Below are 19,940 nucleotides of genomic sequence, written 5' to 3'. Positions count from 1 at the left end.
ACGGAGAGGTGTGTGCTGTCTCTGACAGGGCTATCTCCAGGGAGTACCTGATGCAGACATGCACATCAGAACAAGCTGCAAGCTGTTCATGGCAGCCTGAAGGACTCCAGTGAGCACAAAGGCTTCATTTCACTCCACTGTCATGTTGGTTCTGTCAAATGATTTATAACTTCAACTCCACTGCCTCTGGGGCAGCTTCCTCAGAGCTGCACCTCCCAAACTGGCCAAGAACAGCCGCACACCAACAGACCCAAGAAATATGGGTGGTACTATCAGAGGAAGTTAAAGAAAGAGATGCTGAATGGGTGCAGTTACTGTGATAACAGGCCAGATGCAGCCATGCCCCTTCTCAGGGGGCTGGCAGATTTGCTGAAGTTCTCTAGAAACTACCTGATAAACACCAGTTATTCCTCAACCAGAAGAAACACTCTCTCCAAAACCTAACACTGATTTCCGAAAAGTAACAATTCTCACTTTGATTTACTTTTAAAATAAACTAACAAACAGAAGACCAAGCCTTTTTAATTTTTGTGTTATATTTATTATTCTTTTGGGAGGCACAATGAAAATTTCAGCTTCTGTTCTTTTCCCTTGCAGAACAGCAGGGTACAGGTTAATAGCCATCAATCTACAATCAATATATACTTCAGAAAGTCTCTGATTGCATTTTCACATTTCCTGATAATAAAAGAGGCACATGTGCCAGACAGTGTCAGTAGCTGAAATAAGTTTAAGCAATACTTGCTTAAAAAAGCTACACTGACTGCTATTTTAAGGCAGGTCGGGTGAAAGTTTGACAGGCAATTTCCTCAGGAAATGAAAATAATTTTGCCTACAGAAATACATTGATTGAAAAGAGGCTTTTAGAAAATACTTCATCAGTGTGAAATTATATTGATGCTCCACTTCCTTTAGTTAGAAAGACATCAACGAATCTTTTTTGTTCAGAATTCTGACTTCCCAGTCGTTCCTTTACCTTGCAGGAAAGGCAGGCAGCGATGCTCTGCTGTCAGAGGAGGCAGGTTTCTCAGGGGATCAGCAGCTCAGGCCAGGCTGCAGTGCCCAGGAGGCCTCAGGCTGTGTTCTCAATGAGCACAGCGATGCCTTGCCCTCCGCCGATGCAGGCTGACCCAACCGCGTACTTCCCACCACGGCGCCTGCTCGGAAACAGCAACAGGGAGGATTGGTTACTGCAGGGAGCCACAGCAGCTCCTGTCCCAATTTTATGAGAGGAAACCAGCTACCAACTGGCTGTCACTGACAATGACGTTTTAGAATGTCCAAGCTGTTATTTTTCTAGTAAAATACCATGAAGTCTCAAGAGCTGTTGAAATATTTCTGAACAATGACTTTAGACATCATCTGGTTCCAGCCCCTGCCAAAGGCACAAACTTCTTCCACCAGACTCCACCTGAACATTTCTGGAGATGTTTTTAAAGTAGAAACATTGCTGAGGTAGTTTTCAAATGCTAGGTTCCTACAGCCACACTCCTAGAAACAGATTTCTGTGAGGTGCAAATGATCTGAAGTTTCATGGCTGAGCACTAAGACAGTGTTGCAAGTACAAGCAAAGGACACACTGATCTCCACCCTGAGGGAGGAATAAAAATGGTGCTAAACATATTAAGCAAGCCAAAAGAGACAGAAAATGGGCTAAAGGAGAGAGAAGGTGACAACAAAGTCTTTTAAAGCATCCCCTTCCATCAGCTAAAGGACTGGAGAGGGACAGGGCAAGGAGGAATGGCTTCCATTGTCAGAGGACAAGGGTTAGAGGGGATATGGGGAAGGAATTCCTGGCTGTGAGGATGATGAGGCCCTGGCACTGGTTTCCCAAAGCAACTGTGGCTGTTCCATCCCTGGCAGTGTCCAAGGCGAGGTTGGACAGGGCTTGGAGCAACCTGGCATAGTGGAAGACGTGCCTGCCCCTGGCAGGGGGTGGAATGAGATGGTCTCTAAAGTCCCTTCCAACCCAAACCATTCTAGGAGTCCATGAGTCTGTGAAATGCACCATGTTAAGAAGAGAATAGACTTTGCTCAAAGGCCATTTGAAAAAAAGGAAACCTTCCCACAGGCTCCTGAGGGCTTGGATCAGATCTAGGTGAACTAACAAATGCTGTCATGACAACAGGATGGGATGCGGGGCAAGTGCAGGACCTGCCCTGCAGCACAGACATGGCAAACTTGTACAGAAAGTGCCCATTCCAGCCAGGAAAGTTTTAGGCTGGCTGACCAGCCTAAAAACTTAGCCTAAGAATTTAGTCACATGGTATCCATGCCCAATATGTCCTCAGGCATAAATCCATCCACCAGCAGTGCGCCACGCTGAGCAGCTGCTGTGTTCATACCTTAATTCATGCACCAGGTGAGCTGTGATCCGTGAGCCCGAGGCCCCCAGAGGGTGGCCGATGGCGATGGCACCTCCGTTGACGTTGGTTTTCTCAGGGTCAAGGCCCAACACCTTTTCCACAGCCAGATACTGTGGTGCAAATGCCTCATTTACCTAAAGCACCAGAGAAAGGACAGAACTTTAACACCAGCTTTCAGCAGCATGTGTGCAAACAAGATTAAATGAGGTGAACTGGTCCTTCAGGTCCTTCTGAGAGAAACCTAAAATGCTGTGTCTATAACAGCATGCTCAGCCAGCACACATCTGTCAATCCAACCCAACTAAACTCAAATACTATGCAGGTATGAGGTGTATTTTCCAAAAAAAAGTACAATATGTTCTGAGACAGTGGGTCCATGAAGAGTTTGCTGCTCTTACAGAAAAAGGCCCTGTTCACACATACCACTAATTAAAAACATGAGCAGTCCAGCTAACGGAGTAAAACGTCATGTCACATGAGGATATTTTTGTTCCACGGAATGCGATCACACCATTTCCAGTTTCCACATGCCTGGGATTTTTGTAGTGACTGTGCAGCAGAAACTGGATGGACAGAGGTCAGGCAGGCTCCTGACAGGCAAGAACACCTACATGGAATGAGTGGAATCCTTCTGCTATAAAGATCAGGGGTAAAATCACTGCTCCTGTAAAAGTATCTCACCTCTACCAAATCCATATCCTTCAGGGTCAGTCCTGCCTTCTTCAAAACCTCTGTAATTGCAGGTACAGGGCCTGTTTGGAAATCATATGCCGTTAGTTAATTTAAAAATTACTAAATTTAGTGTTAGAAACTTGTTTTACATTGGACAAATTCATAAAGCCTCATGAGAACCCCTCCCACAAGCCTCTGTGCAGATAATGAATTCTGGATATGTCACTCACCTGCTTTATTAGGTGGTAAGAGAGCTCCTAAATCTCAAAACTGCTTGATCTCCTTGCTAACATACAGCCAGGGAAAGCTAAGAGTGTCACTACTGCTGCACACAGAGCTTTTGAGTCAAGAGAAGTGACAGTCCCCAGGTAAAAAAAGACAACTTCACAATGGTTTTCAGGCATTCTCTTTCCCAGTACTCTTGGTTCCATTTATTTTTTCCTCACCACTTGCAGCCTCCAGGGAAACAAAATAGGAAAAATACAGGCTGCTCTAGAGTTTGCTGGTCATGTGCTTAGTTATGGGCATTGCTGTTTTGGTGTTCTTAAAATATCTGAAAATCTTCTAGTAAAAAGCCAAACATTTAATTAGTTTATTCCAAACAATTAAATGCTCTCTCAGACCCAGGTCTTGGACACCCGAAGAAAGTAAGATTTTGGGTTTTAGACTATTAAGAGTTTGGCAACAACACTGTCCTCTGGAAGAAACCTGACTTCTATAACCTAATATAAACTACTAAGGGAAATTAATCTTAAACACAGCTACTTAAGCAAACACACACTCAAAGAGAATTTGGAAGGGTTAATCAGGTACGTGCTTGTAGGAGAAGCATACTGAGATGTTGGGTAGTGGTTGATCATTCAATTCTAAAACACCAACAATCCTAAATGCTATCACACCACCAAAAAATGGTGTTGAAAACACACAGCTCAAAGAATAAATACATAAAAATAAGTAAATTACCAAAGAGACAGAAAAATTAAAAGAAGTAAGGGCCCAGTTCAGAGCTCAGTGGAGTTTCAGGGAGCCCCAGGCAGCTTAACACCAGACTATGTGCATCTTATTAGGGAAGGATTTTAGTATGCTTGTTACGCTTGAGAGTAATGGGAGGGTTTCATGTAGACAACACAAAGACCCCGAATGACAGCCAAGTAAACTTCCCCCCCCCCCCGCCTCTTTTTTAAAACAATGAGTTCTCTCACTGAACACTGTGAGACAGGACCTGCTATCAGTATGTGAAAGGACAGTGGCTCAGACTGAGCTCCTGTGTGTCAGATCTGCTGCTGCCACGTCGATGAACCTCATCGGGTCTCTTTGAGCTGCTGGGGACAAGCTGTGGTGTGAAGGAATTGGAATACTAAGTGAAGCTCCATATGATTTATGAAGTTTTTAAACAAGCTAGAAGAACTGCCTGAACTAGAGAGAATGGGCTGGTGTAGGAAGCACAATGCCAGCACCAAGTCCAGCAAAGAAAACCCTCCCTCCACGTTTGCTTTGAAGGCTGTGTCAGTCAGACAGTCTGAGCAGGAAAACAAATCTGACAATGCCTCATTTGCATTTCTACTGCCTCACAGAACCTGCCAACAACAGCTCCTCTGAACAGAACACAGAGAGGAAAAGCAATGCTGGGATACAATGCTGTCTGCAAACTAAAGCAAAGGGAAAAATCCTGTGGTGTCTGGATTGGCTTTGAGGGACTGTTTGCACTGAGAGAGGAAACAGAAAATATGGGACCAAAGCAACCAAGAAAAGGTTTTTGGCTTTCCAGTTAATACATGAACAGGTGCATATCCTAGGATCCAAGCAGCCTGAGCCACCGAAACTGCTGGAAGGTTACACTACTCCATCAGCAAGAGGTGAGGCAGGCAACTCAGAGTTACATATTTTATCAAGAGATTGAGAGCTTACAGGAAATGAAAATAAATTTAAGAAGAAAATAGTTTGTAAAAAAAATTATGAGTGTTTGTTTTATTAACTAAAAGAGACAGTAAAGCAGGGGAAGAAAGAAGAGCCTGGAGGACTATGCTTGTACTATTACTGTGGGTCAGACACTGCACACACCCTTCCAGCCAAACTGAGGAGCAAGTCTGTCCCTCTGCACAACAGGGATAGACAGCAGGACACACAAACACCTTCAGAGCCTGAGCACATTTCTTTCCTTCAGAATACCCATGACAAGAACATTTTAGTGCTGTTTGATGCCATAAAATGATGTGCTTTACTGCAACTTACCAATGCCCATGATGGAAGGGTCACAGCCAGCTGAGTGATAAGCTACTACTCTTGCCAGAGGAGTGAGACTGTGCTTTTTAAGTGCTGATTCACTGGCAATGATGATTGCACCAGCTCCATCACACACACCCTTGCAGTAAGAGAGAAGCATTCTTAGTGAGAAAATACAAAGAAGCAAAAAAATCCTCACACTCTTCAACCCCCAAAAGGGGCTTGAGTCTAAGGTACTATAATTAACATTTAACAATGTTTCTTCAAAACAACAAAAAAATCACTATTCTGAGGATGGGAAAGATAGTTAAATATAGATAAATGTTTCATGAATTCCAATGTGTTAGAAAAGAAAAATAAGTCTTCCCTGCATTGGAAATATGATTCTGCTGACTTGCAAGAACACTATTAATAAAGGATAATGCATGTGTTATGAATTAGAAAAGATACTTTACAGACACCCACACTTACTGCGACTATGATCTATTTTAGGCATGAATTCAGACTGTATGATCACAGCACTCCATCTGGCCCAAAGAACTTTAATCAATTAATTAAGATAATGACTATGAGAGGAACAGTCCATAATGACATGCTGCTAAGCACTGACTATATTCTGGGTAAGACCAAACTGTGGTTTGTGGGAGAGAGGACAGTAGCTGTGGTATAAAGATGAACAGCAGCAGTATGCCCACTAAAAAAATGTAGGTTTAAAGCAAGGAAGTTCAGTTAGCACTGCCCCTCAAAAAAGTAGAGTGGCTACACAGCCACTGCAGCCACCAACTGCACAACTCAAGGCTGATGAGGAAATGCCAACGCCTCACTGCAATATCAGTGGCAACCCACAGAATCAAATTTAGGAGTTAGAAGCTGACTGAAGGATCCCCTGGCACCTGCCAGGATCATCTGACGTGAGGCTGGGAGAGTCAACTGGGACATTTAGCTGAAGAATTAGAAGTCATTTTTGTCAGGAGACACAACTGAGAGCCAACTGGGTGAGAGATAAACACAGTGGCAATAAATTTGGAGAACCACAGAGGGGACAGGTGCCCAACCCAAGGGTCTGATGTACTCACTGAAGCATTCCCAGCCGTGACTGTTCCATCCTTTTTAAAGACACATGGGAGTTTTGTCAGCTGTTCCATGCTGGTCTGGGGTTTGGGGTGCTCATCCTTTTGCATGCTTTCTTTACCCTTTTTTGTCTTCACCTCAATTGGTGCCATCTCAGCCTTAAAGTAGCCAGCATCACTAGCTGCAACCACAAAAAGGAAAATAAAAAGGACCTGATAAAAACGTCAAGATGATTCCCAGCATGACCAACAATCATATTTTCATGTGCACACAGCTTCTTGCTCTGTTCGAACCAAAAGTTCAGGGACAGCAATATATACGCTTTATTTTGCTTATTTATTGTTGAGGGTTTTTTGCGGTTTTTATTATTCTAAGAAATTGGCCAAAAACTATACAAGTACACTGTCAAACTTCTCCAAAGAAAGCCTCAAATACTGAAACTTTATTTCAGGTTTAAACAGCTGAACTCTTTCTGGTTTGGCTTTTTTGTGTAAACCACTATGTTTATTTTTAGTATATATTCCCCTTTACTGCTCCTTTATTTTACAACTCTGTCATTTCTCAGATGGCCAAGATGTAAATCTCACTCAAGAGAGGAATGAGCAGAAAACCTCTTGAGCCACATTGTTTCTGTTGATAAGATACTGTACATCAATCAAAATCTTGCTCAAGGTGATCCTCCAAAGGCTCTCACTGTCAAGCCAAGATCTTATAATGGGATTCACCTGCCTAAACAACCTAAAACAATTCAAGGCATTGTAGGTATCTAAGATACCCAAAAAAGCATCTGGCCAGATTGCCTAATATAACATGAGACAGAGATTTAAAACTAAGACACTGAAATTGTCAGATCTGATGTTGTTTAGCTACCTCTGGGCTTCTCAATAAATTCCTCAAAACTTTTTTCTTTCCTGATTACACACAGGGCTCTCTCTTTACTGTGGGATAAAATGACCTGGTCCTACAGGCAGAAATAAAAACAGCAAGGTAAAATCCTATAAAACAAGAAACACGGCTTCTAGCAAAGGCTCCAGAAATAGCAGGAGTTAGGTAACAAGAGGAACAATCAGGAAGGGTAATAAACAAAAATGAAGGAAAGTTACAAAAAGCACTTCTACATCCATTAGAAAAAATAAAAAAATCTTCCTTCAAGAGCGCAACTGCTAAAATGCACCATCATTAGACTCTAAAAACATGCTTAGATCTTTCCTTCTTATGTTCACTTTTGGCCTGTAATGTACGTTGAGTCCCAAAATGGCCACTGCATATTCTACTGGATTTTGGCCTAAACTTCACAGTAACTGAGTCAGAAACCTGGGATGGTTTGGGTTGGAACGGACAATTAAGTCCATCTTGGTCCAACCCCTTGCCATGACCTGGGACATCTTCCATTAGACCAGCTGGCTCCAAGCCCTGTCCAGCCTGGCCTTGGACACTGCCAGGGATCCAGGGGCAGCCACAGCTGCTCTGGGCACCCTGGGCTAGGGCCTGCCCACCCTCCCAGCCAACAATTCCTCATTCCCAATATCCCATCTGTCCCTGCCCTCTGGCCCTGGGAAGCCATTCCCTGGCTGCTGTCCCTCCGTGCCTTGTGCCCCCGATAACAGTTTAAAACACAGCTCCTAAACAAATATCCGCTCTTCAGATTCCATGTGCTCTGATTGTTCAAGCATTCAAGAACAGTTTGCAAAAGAAAGCACAGGGATTTAGATGAATTACAGCACACGCTGGCACACAAGGAGGATGCGGGTCACTTTGGAAGACTGTTCTGCAGTGTAGAGGAAAGAAAGGAGTGCAGTCAGGCATGCCTGGGACAATGCTGCATCCCACCAGAGGGGCACCAACAAATGACATTCACCAACATGAATCCTGCTCAGGCAGGAGCTGACCCGTGACTGGCCAGTGGTGTTTGCTGCCTCAACAGCTAAGACATGTCTCTGAGGAAGGCACAGGAAGGCAGTGGAAAGGGGCTCCAACTAAACCTTCTGAGGGGTGCAACCCTTCACTCAGCATACTTTCAAAGCCAACCCCCCTAAGAATGCGTTATTTGTACTATGGGGCCAACAAAATCACAAATTACAGCATGCAAACAGAAGGACAAGAGCCAGAGAAACCCTTAGAACACTTTGAACCAATGCTAAAAACTGACTAGACTTGAAACTGGTGTCACATAAACACTTCCCCTGCTCGACTCACTCACCAGCTTTGCACCTCTGCTGGGTTTTGAGCGCATACCGGTCACAGTCCTCCCGGGAGATGCTGTACTTTGCAGCCAGGTTCTCAGCTGTCACTGCCATAGGGATTTTAACATGTGTGTCTGTTAGGGCTTCCCACAACGTGTCTTCCAGCTGCATGGAACATCAGAAGAGGGAAATCAGAAAGCACAGCAATACTGTATTCATTACTTATAGCTTCTAACTGTTCAGCACTCTCTTAGAAACTTTGTAAAATTAATTCAGGTTACCTACAGATGATTTACTGATTTATTAGAATGAACACAGTGAAAAACAGTGTGCAAGTTCTTATGTGCTATTCTAATTAATCTCCATTACACTCTAGTGCAATTCTTTCCACTCACAGGTGGGAGGCTTGGGGAAAGCTTTAAAAATAGATTTTTAGTATTTCAGCATATTTCACTTCTGAATTAATTATTTATTAGAGTCCTGTGAGCAAACTTCCTGGTTGCCAGGAAGGAAATGGGAAGCACTGTGAGAAGGCACAACAGCCTACTGATTCTTTAGCTCTTTCTCTCTTCTTAGGTAAAATCCCCTTACTAGAGTCAAAGGTTTCTGTGGATATAACATCTCAGGGGAGAAGATACCCAAGTCTACCTTCACTCAACCTGATAAAGGTAAGTCCACTCAGTTCAGATGGGTTTTGCTATCTCTGTCAAGAGTAAAGTTCTGCAAGACAAACCATTCATTCCCCTGTCACTGTGTAACTCAGTTATCTTTAGGTAAGAACGCAGTTGCACCTACTTGGTTTACCAGCAACTTTGTGAAGTTGCTGTCAGTAGGACCTGTGCCACACAAGAACAGAATCAAGGACATCATATTCACCATCTTCACAATGGAAATAAGGTGTGGGAAAAAAACCCAAAGGGCTGAAACACTGAAATATCCTAATTTTGCATTTTGATGTCAGTTATGACCTACTGAGTGGATGATGGCATGTTATCGATTTATCGTGCTGCACATTTCCCACAGTATTCACTCAGGACTTATCTTCAGAAGAAAATGTAAAGATAACTTACTTGTCAATGGATTTAACTTCAAGGTTCCACTTTGAAATTGAGAGATGCTCACAGCTTGGAGGTATATGTGCTCTTTACCAGTCTCTCTACCTACTGCCAGCATTACTTGCCTAAACTGTGTGTGCCTCTACTTCACAGACATTTTTTACTTAGTACCTGCACAGAATGCACTAAGTGAACTAAATTTTATGTCCAAGAGTTTATTGGTACATTTAACATGGAACAGGAACTCAAAAATGGTTTTGAAAAAGCTGGAAAGCGAGCACACTTCACCAAAGGGCCTGAACCTACTGTTTTGATACTGCCTGAATATTAGATAAATGCTTTAAATTACAAATTCTGGATCTAATCTGAAATAATTTCATTTGCAAGGATTTGGTGCCTACAATCCTGATACTAAACAATGCTTTGCTCAGGCAACAAAGGAAGTACCTTGAGTTCTGCTCCTAATCTGGTTCCGAACCGAACTTTCCGAACCGCGTAAGGTGCCTGGCTCATGCTCTCAGCTCCGCCACACAGAACAACTTCTGACTCATTCAGGCAAATTTCCTGCCAACACAGTAAAACAAAACACATCTAGGATTTAGCTTGAGTAAGAAAATAACAACCGTTTTAAAATAAGAGGTTGTCACCTACAAAGCAACGAACTTAGAATGAATCCAAGCTCAGCCATGTGTGTACATGTGTGAAGGGTTTACCCTTCTGTTAATGGTGGGGTCTGCCTCCTTCATGTCATGTCCCTTTCTCTTCCCTTCAGCAAAGAACGATTGTATCCAAGAGGGAAGAAGAGAATATGGGTGTGCACACATGACAGAGCAGAGGAACAAAGGACATCAGGCATCTGCATGCTTGTGTGGTTTGGTTCACAAATGGTTGTGCTTGTAGTTTTGAGCTCCCACTCTTCTCAAAAGGAACACAAATTACACTTCAAAGCCTGAAGTATGATCTTACAATTCAAAAAAGAAGGGACATAATTTTAGAAGACAACAGCTAGGTAGCTGCCAAAGTAAGTACCCAAAACACACTAATTCATCAATGGCAAAGCACACAAAACCTAAAAGCCCCAATTCTTAGATGCACCATTAAAGCATTCAAAAACAGTGCTGCCTTGAAATGCTTCACTGAGTTGGACTTTGAGGTTTTTTATGAACTAGAATGAAAGAAAATTAAATTACCCCAGAGAAGCTGTGGCTGCCCCATCCCTGGAAGTGCCCAAGGCCAAGTTGGACAGGGCTTGGAGCAACCTAGGGTAGTGGAAGGTGTCTCTGCCCATGGTAGAGGGTGGGACTGGGTACCCTTTGATGTGCCTTTCAACCCAAACAGTTCCATGACTCTGTGATCTTGATATGCATTTGAGATTTCTAGTTAATAACTTGTGTGTAGCAATACATGCTGAGATGCTCCCTACAGTTACTAAAAACTTTGTGAGCACCTAAGCAGCACAGGCTGCATTGATGAAATGCCACCTTTGAAAAGGACCTCACCACCATACTTCCAGTAAAAGTGGTCACATTCTGCAGCAGATTTTTTCAGTGCGGACAAACGTGTGTAAGGCCTCTGCAAAGAGCACTAGTAAAAACAGTTGGGTGGATATTATTGCAAACACGTAACCTTATCTCTACATTTTTCATATTTTTTCTTCTAGAGTATCAGACCTAAAATAATTCTTCAGTCAAGGGAAACCAAAAAAATCCCACACAATCAACAATCTGCTTGTTCAAGTATTCATAAAAGCAATGCATGAGCAAATGAAATAAAAATCCATGTGCTCTGACTCAATGGTTTTGGCCAACTCCTCAAAGAGAAGTTGATTCTCTTCTATTTTAAAAGAAGTGACACCATAAACTACTTAACCCATGAGAGGTTTGGATCTTTGAACAAAAGCATACTTAAAAAGCTCAGGTTGCTGTTTACACAGCTAGCCAGGTGAGAATATAAACAATGATCAAGAGATGAAAGACTCCTGGAGTCCAGTAATACCAGTCCATACAAACAGGATTGTGGGATGCAACTATAGCACAGCTGAGCTCCATTTCACCAGCTAACACTTGTTGCATTCCTCGTATTAAACTAAAAATTATGACAATACTTGGATTTTAAGAACCAACCACACGATGTGGCACTGTGGTGGCCGAACTCCTGCTAAAAACTGTGCTGGACAATAGAAATCTCTGTCAAAAATCGATGTGAAGACTCATCCCAAACACAAAGGACATGTTTCTACATGTTAAAGGCCTGACAAAAGCTGCAACTGACACAGAAATACAGCTTTGTACCTGACAGCCATTGGCAATGGACTGGAAGCCAGAGCCACAGAGCCTGTTGACAGTGAGGGCTGGAACAGACATGGGAACTCCCACTCGCAAACCGACGTGTCTTGCAATGTAGATGGCATCTGAGGAACTCTGCAGGCAGAACAGGAAAGAGGTTTTGTCACAGTCCCATTGGTTTGGAAAGCAAAAAAAGTCTTGACGGAAAGTCAGAATGATGTAATTGCACCCCAGACAGAAGATGGTGCATGTTCAGCAGAAATCCTACTGCTCACCCAAAGCACTTTGATTCAGCTCAAGAAGACACTATCCTACAGGATATGAAAGTGTCACTGTCTTAATATGCATTTTAAAGAAAGTGTGTGTTAAGTCAGAAACTTTATGGTTTTTTCCCTTATCCCTTATTTTCAAAACAGCACCCACACAGCAGGCTGACACGAGCAGATCCTGCCTGGTGAGCTGCAATTATTTTAAGGTAAATCAATATTGCTCAGACTAACAGGGGAAGGCCTCCCAAAACCAGAGAGAATACCTATGCTCTTGGGGAACATGCACTAAGCTAAAACATATCATAAAGACAAACTTCTGGGCACAGTGCTACAATACTATTGCAAGTTCAGAAAAAAAAAATTTAATCAAGTCACTTCTGCTGAAGAACGGGAGTTTGAAATAGTCATACATTCATAGTTAATTAAACTTAATCAAACAATATCAATAAACCAGAATTTAAAAAAAAATCTACTGGGATGGGGAAGTATGATGCAAAGGAAAAGACATTTCAAAATAAAAAGAAACTTTATCAGGAGATTGCTTTTTATTGTGAAAGCACTACAAGAGATTTGAGTGCAGCAATGCTTTCCCAGGTCACAGACAGCTCTTACAAAATTGAAAAGCTGAATAAAAGAAGCTTAGATGGTAGCTGTAGGAGACAGAATAATTTAAAGCTACTCTTTTGGCTGAAAATCCAAAGGAATACTGCCTGTTTCTTTGCTTATTGTCCAAGTTTTCAGCTACTTGTTTCTTCTGCATCCTTGAAACATTCAGTGCAAAATAAAAGTCTCCACCCTTAATAGCAATGGTGAAATCAGAATACAAAGCAAAAAAAAAAAAAAAAAGAAAAAAAAGCTAGGAATGTTCTTGCTGTCTTGCCTAAAACAAAGATGCTCATTTGTATGTGTGGGTAACTGCAGTTCTGCAATGCATACAACAGCATCCTCTTTGGAAAAGACACGATTGTCCAAATGTCTCTGCCAATCAAAGCATGAATCCCTCCAGCTCAAAGGAAACTCAAAAAAAAATCTATGGAAAACACAAGAGAAATAGACTCAAATCACTTACAGGCTTAACACAGAAAGGGATTTATACAACTCAGTGAAAAAACACTGATCGCTGAGTCACACAGCTTGAACCATTAAAACAAGGGAAACATACCTGGGATTAGCAACTAACCAGTTAATTGACACATACTTTTAGGAGGTCAGCTCATCCTCATTCACACTACCTCTGGCACTAAAAAAAGCAAGCTAAGCCTTGCTCCCAACAGCACCACAAATCGCACAGGATACATCCCCCAAGCACAAGCAAGAAACACTAGCCTGCAAACTGCTACTGACCCCTTTTGCTTCCACCCCTTTGGCTGCCGGCCAGAGGCAGCTGTCTACAGGACCACACCGAGGGTGTCTGAAATAGCTCTGGAGCAGGAGATTTTCCTGGCTACCAACCTGCATGACGTTGCCCACGACGACGCTGTCGATGATCTCGGGGGGCACCTTGCCCTCGGCCAGCGCGGCTCGAGCGGCATGTTCTGTCAGGTCGGTGGCCGAGAAGTCCTTCAGCAGCCCCCCGTAAGTGCCGAAGGGAGTGCGCTTGGCTGCCACGATGAACACACCTGCAGAGGGGCAGAAATGACCCACAGTGAACACACCCCCAACGGGGGCAGAAATTATCCACAGGCACAGCGCCTCGCACACAGGGAGCGCCAAGGCAGCCTCCAGGGGGGGAGTGTCGCTATAGGACACGAAATAAAACAATGCGGACATTGGAGTCTCCAGGGTAAAAGAAGGGAAGTTTAATTTCTCCAACATTTATTGATTTTTAAAAGTGACAGTGGATTGGAGGGTGACAGTGCTACCTCTCCAATGACACTGGACAAACCAACAATCCATCAAATTTCTCCTCCTCCAGAAAAGAATGCAAAACAAAAAAAACACGTGAGAAAATTCGTTACAATACTGTAAACATCAGAAGGTTCAGAAGAACTTAAAAAAACAGGGCAACAGGTAACACCCCGAATTCACACCAAACTTTTTAAGTATAGGCAACACAAACAAAGGAAACTTGAGATAAATAACAAATGGTGCTTTAGACAAGGAAAGCATGAAGAAATAACAGTCAGAAAGAAAAGCTGGAAAGATTCTAGAAATACAGTAAGGTTTGACAACAAAGTAAGGTTAGATACAAATGTGGAGTTGGAGTAGGCTGCCACATGCATCAAAAATTAGTACTAATGCACTAAAAACATGCCAGTAACATCTAGGAAATCCTGTAGTAGACACCTGTGAAAAAATCAGATAGGGAACAGTGCTTTTAGCAGAGGCCATTCTCTCATCCTAGAAAAGTCAGCAGATTTTTGACTTATACACAAGAATAGATTCCACAAAAGACAAAAAAACCCAAAAAAACCCCAAAAAAAACCCCACCAAACAAACAAAACAAAAAAAACCCCACAAAACAAAACAAAAAAAACTCAAAGCAAACAATATAGCACAACTCCCCGCACACTTTTTATATGCATTTCAATTTTGAGGACTTTAGCTTAAGAGGAAAAACATTCTCTAATCAAAAAATTCATGCTCCTGCCACCAGAAATATATATGCCACCTAAACTGCTTTAGCATGAATCTTCTGGTTCCTGAGAAGAAAATCCAGTTTTTACTAGGCAGGAGACCATGCGCAAGCACTGTGTACAAAAGCACAGGCCAGAAGCAGATGATACAAATTCCAGCTCAGGGGAAGCCATCTCTGAACCTAAGCAAACATCTCCTGGCTGCCCGTCACACTGGCTCTCTGCTCCCACGTGCAGAAAAACAAGTGGGAGGCAAGCCATGAACTTTCCCCCAGTTGAACTGTATCACCCACAAGCCCTGTTTCCACAGCTCAACACCCAGCTATTTTAGGGAACACTGCAGGGACACATACAGATGTAAGAACGCAGACAAATGAAAATGCCCGCTCATTAAGCTGCTTGTGAGCACTGATTTCAGGTCATCTGATCCGTGTTACTTGGCTCTTTTGTCAGAGAGAGGGTGCTCCTCCATCCCGCATGTATTTGCACCCCAGGCTGCATGACTGCTAGAAAAGGACATTCCAAACTGGTCAAGGTCAAGGCTCCCCACTGACAAGGGCCTGAACACAGTGTAGAGATCTAAAATGTGCAGGGAGGATGCTGAGACTCATATCACAGAATGGGCTGGGTTGGGTTGGAAGGGACTTCAAGAATCATCCAGTTCCAACCCCCCTGCCATGGGCAGGGACACCTTCCACTGTCCCAGGCTGTTCCAAGCCCCATCCAGCCTGACCTTCGACACTTCCAGGAATCTAGGGGCAGCTACAGCTTATCTGGGAAGCCTGTGCCACTGGCTCATGTCATGGCAAAGTATTTCCTCTCAATATCCAATCAAAAACTTCCCTCCTTGGCATATCTTTCGTGCAGCAAAACAGGCCTTGATACTCACATTCTTCACCACTCCTCCACACTGATTCCCTGCCTCCTCCAAATTGTGCCAACCCTAACTAAACACAAAGCCTTGCTGCTGGGGACCTGACCAAGCTAAAAGAACTCCTTCTCCTCCCTCTTGGCCAGGTTGTCAGTCACCCACATTATTTGTTCAGTCACATCCACCGTGGCATTGCCTCATGAGCAGTCCAGGGGCGAGGATGGAACTTTGCCCTTAAACATTCCTTCCACATCACCACCACCTCTCTCTCTTTTCACAGAGGCTGCTCACTGCTGCCCACTTCCCAACAGCACCACGGGGCAAATAAACCAGGGCAGGTCACACAGAGGCAGCTGAACACTAACTCAGCAGAAAATGAGGGCTTCATTTTCACTTGGATCAGTCCTGCGCCCGAGTTCACCATCTGGCTGCTCAATAAAACAATAACTCAAGACTCAGAGAGAAGACTGGGCAGAACCAGTATGAGAAGAAGATGAAGGAGCAGCAGCACAGCCTGTGTTATGTTGAATTAATCTGGACATAGACACTCCCTTAGGCGACATAACTCTAGAACCTTCCAAATTTTGCTTGACTGGAGAGGCACCTACAAATGCTACCCTCTCCCCAGAACTTCAGGAGAGGCAAGAAGGGGTGATTGAAGTCCTGAGTGAAAAACGACTCTTTGACCTCTGACAACTCTTCCTAAATTTCCATTAATTAGTTCTGCCCTACATTATCAGAGAAAGATTCCAGAGTCTCTGCAATTTTCCAAGGTGATAAACATTGCATGAGAGCAGAAAAGTACCAAATACATACAGATCTGACAACTTTTGGGGAAAGAAAGCCAAGATCACTCTGAATCCTTACCAAACACTACATTTGAGACGTCTTTTAAACTGGTTTTGTTAACCACTTGCTGCCAAACAGGGAACTGAAACACTAGTTAATCCTCCAACATATCTCAAATGTACTTGGTAGGAAAGTGATTCTTCATCATATCCTATTCTGAAAGCCTAGGAAACAATCAATTACATAAAAAAGGAAGTTGAGAAGCAAGAATGGTATATGAAAGGATTGTGGATTGAGATAAGAGAAAATCCTGCAGCAGGCACAGAAAACTAAAATCAAACTATTATGGCAAGGTGCCCTCTGTGTTATCCAGCTCAGCAAACCCATCAGAATTAACACAATGCTGACTACACAGGCCTTAGCACTGCAATCTCACACCACAACTGACATGTATGTTATTATTTAAGTACCGTCTGTCAAGTAGCAAAGTGCTGTCAAATAGATAAAAAGCCCTATTGCAATAAATTTCAATTTTGTTTTCATACAAGAACAGATCTTAAAAGGTGTATTTACTGCATTTTTAAGAGTCACAGAATTTAAACAATGTAGAGCATAAATTAGTTCTTTGCACCAAACATTTTTAGGAGCTGTGGCAACTTAAGGAGTTTATCCTGCACTATCAGGGCTAACACAGGCAAGGCCTGGATGTGACAAAGTCCCTGTCACCGACAGTTCAGGCATCACTTAGTCACTGCACATAAACAGAGAATCACAGAATTACAGAATCTGTGTTGTAAAAGACCTCTAAGACCATGGAGTCCAACCATTCCCCAGCACTCCCGAGGCCACATCCACAAGGCTTTTAAATCCCTCCAGGGCTAGGGACTCCACCACTGCCCGAGGCAGCTGTGTGAGGGCTGGACAGCCCTTCCCACGGAGAAATTGCTTCTGACACACAAGTCAAACTCCCAGTGACACACATGACAGACACACACACATCTTGCTATGTGTTTCTTTGCAGCACAACTGAGTTGAGCAGGCAGGGAGCCAAACACTGAATTACGGCAGAAAACAGTGCAGAACAGAGGCTGTGACTGACACTCTCCGACCCCCTCCTCACCTTCTGCACCCCCTCCCCACCCTGTGACCACATTCCCGCTCTCTGAACCCCATTCCTACCCCCTGACCCCATTCCCACCCTGTGCTCCACATTCCCACTCTCTGAACCCCATTCCTGCCCCCTGACCCCATTCCCACTCTCTGAACCCCATTCCTACCCCCGACCCCATTCCCACCCTGTGCTCCACATTCTCACTCTCTGAACCCAAATCCCACCCTCTGAGCCCCCTCCCTACTCTACAGCGATCATTCCCACCCTCTGCACCTCATTCCCACCCTGTGACCCCACGCAGCCCGGTGGTTTTGGGAAGTTCCTAAATACTTCCAGCTGTCTGGCCGAGCAGGCACGGACGGGACGGCGGGGAGGGAGATCCCCCGGGAGCCACGGGAATGGCTCTCGGGGGCTCTACTTTGTAATTCCTGCGGGCACCACCACCTGCCTCGCTTTGGGGGCCCCTACAGTGTCCAAACCGTGACCGCCCGCCCTCAGGGTCCGCCCGGAGCCCCTCAGGGAGCCAGGGATCCGCGGGGGGACGGGATCCTCACCCCTCAGCAGCGCCATGGCCACACCGCGCCCGGCCGACTGCCGCGCCCGCCCGCCTGCCCGCACATTCGCCACGCACAGGCCGGAAGGGGCGGCCGTTTACTTAAAGTTATTTTCTACGCGTAATTTTAGTTTTTTGATAAATTTATTTTAAATGTGGGGGGATTTTTGGTTGTTTGCTTTTTATACTTTGCTTCTGCTTGATTCGATTTTTTTCCCGTGCGGTTTGGCGAATCGGCGGCAGGGGGAGCGGGGGCGGGCTGAGGGGAGAGGCTCCCCCGCCGCCCGCCTCACAGGTAATTACAGCATGTTACGGTTAATTGCAGATAATCGTGGAATCGCTTCCGTTGGAAAGCACCTTCGAGATCATCGAGTCCAGCCTGTCACCCGATCCCCACCTTGTCACCCAGCCCAGAGCTCTCAGTGCCACCACGTCCAGGCCCTCCTTGGACACCTCCAGGGCTGGGCACTCCAGGCCTCCCCGGGCAGTTCCAGTTCCTGACCTGCCCTGCCATGGGGAAATCCCTCCTGATGTCCCACCTGAGCCTGCCCTAGCGCAGTTGAGATCTATAAATCTCCTCGAGGGGGTTGTGGAGGGTTGCACCCCTGAATTCGTGCACAATCCGTGGCTGACCCACCGCGGCCCCTAATTCCAAACTTTGACTTCCCTGGATGCGAATGGAGATGAGCAGTAGCTGCTTGCAGCCCATGGGTTTGAAACCTGCAAGCATTTGGATACTCTCATTTTCCAACACAGCTGACAGTGAAAAACACGGTGATAAAAGGGCTGAAAAACCTGCAATCATATATTTGTCACTAGAAGAACTGATCCCTCCAATGAGCATGTATCAGTCTCAGTGATGCAGCACCATGGATGCTGCGAGAACCGACAGCAGGACAGATTCATGGTTTATTCTGATAATATGGAATAGTTAAAACCACACACAAATATCCTAGAATCCCTGGATGGTTTGCATTGGAATGGACATTAAAGCTCATCCAGTCCCACCCCCTGCCATGGGCAGGGACACCTTCCACTGTCCCAGGCTGCTCCAAGCCCTGTCCAGCCTGGCCTTGGACCCTGCCAGGGATCCAGGGGCAGCCACAGCTGCTCTGGGCACCCTGGGCCAGGGCCTGCCCACCCTCATGGACAGGTATCTGGACCTCCCAGGGACGCCACAAAACCCACCCTCCAGAGTTCTGATGGTTGAAATGCACCTTGAGGTATGATTTATCTGTACAGTTGCTCCAGTGGAACCATCCTGGCTGTCAGGCAGAAGATAAGAAAGCCAGTGAAAATATTTTGTGTATAAATAAAATTTGCCATATGTCTTCAGGGACATTCAAAATTCCGTAAATTTTCTAGAAGAAAAAGATATTATCCAGTGAAGTCTCCCATTTTTCATTTAAAATAATCTTTCAAGTACTTTCTCTACATAATTCCAATGATTTAATAGATCTATAAATGGGTGAACGTGCAACATTTTCTTTAAAAAGAGCCTAGGGTTTTGCTGTATTTTCTCCCTTTGCCATTGAATTCTCTCATTTAAGTCTTATTTAGGGCCAAGGGAAGGGATTCTGCCCCTGTGCCCCTGGGCTCTGGTGAGACCCCACCTGCAGAGCTGCCCCAGCCCTGGCTCCAACAGCACAAGGACCTGGAGCTGCTGGAGCCAGTGCAGAGGAGGGCACGGAGATGCTGCCAGGGCTGGAGCCCCTGTGCTCTGGAGCCAGCCTGGCACAGCTGGGGCTGCTCACCTGCACAAGAGAAGGCTCCAGGGACACCTCAGAGCCCCTGGCAGGGCCTCAAGGGGCTCCAGGAGAGCTGCACAGGGACTGGGCACAAGGCAGGGAGGGACAGCAGCCAGGGAATGGCTTCCCAGGGCCAGAGGGCAGGGACAGATGGGATATTGGGAATGA

The 19,940-nt window shown here is 44.7% G+C and overlaps 1 protein-coding gene across 1 annotated transcript; it reads right to left on the bottom strand.

Annotated features, from left to right (window-relative positions):
• Positions 1-517: 517 nt before the first annotated feature.
• Positions 518-18,090, bottom strand: ACAA2 (acetyl-CoA acyltransferase 2). Its single transcript, XM_084225258.1, has 10 exons — positions 18,026-18,090; positions 13,577-13,743; positions 11,862-11,990; positions 10,018-10,134; positions 8,533-8,680; positions 6,338-6,513; positions 5,271-5,400; positions 3,048-3,118; positions 2,346-2,500; positions 518-1,157 (listed from the first exon to the last, which is right to left on the bottom strand). The coding sequence occupies exons 1-10, from the start codon at positions 18,039-18,041 to the stop codon at positions 1,073-1,075; spliced, it is 1,194 nt and encodes a 397-aa protein (XP_084081384.1). The 5' UTR covers positions 18,042-18,090; the 3' UTR covers positions 518-1,072.
• Between the last annotated feature and the right edge of the window lie 1,850 nt (positions 18,091-19,940).

The sequence above is a fragment of the Fringilla coelebs genome (genome assembly GCF_963513975.1).
Source record: "Fringilla coelebs genome assembly, chromosome: Z".
Classification (NCBI taxonomy): domain Eukaryota; kingdom Metazoa; phylum Chordata; class Aves; order Passeriformes; family Fringillidae; genus Fringilla; species Fringilla coelebs.
The sequence above is the reverse complement of the archived record's forward strand: the minus strand, read 5'-3'. Positions and strand labels throughout refer to the sequence as shown.

Coding starts and splice junctions, on each gene's coding strand:
- ACAA2 (XM_084225258.1), bottom strand. Junction 11,991..13,576: donor TCGTGGGCAACGTCATGCAG/GTTGGTAGCCAG, acceptor TTCTGCCTGCAG/AGTTCCTCAGATGCCATCTA. Junction 1,158..2,345: donor CACCTGGTGCATGAATTAAG/GTATGAACACAG, acceptor GTTTCCGAGCAG/GCGCCGTGGTGGGAAGTACG.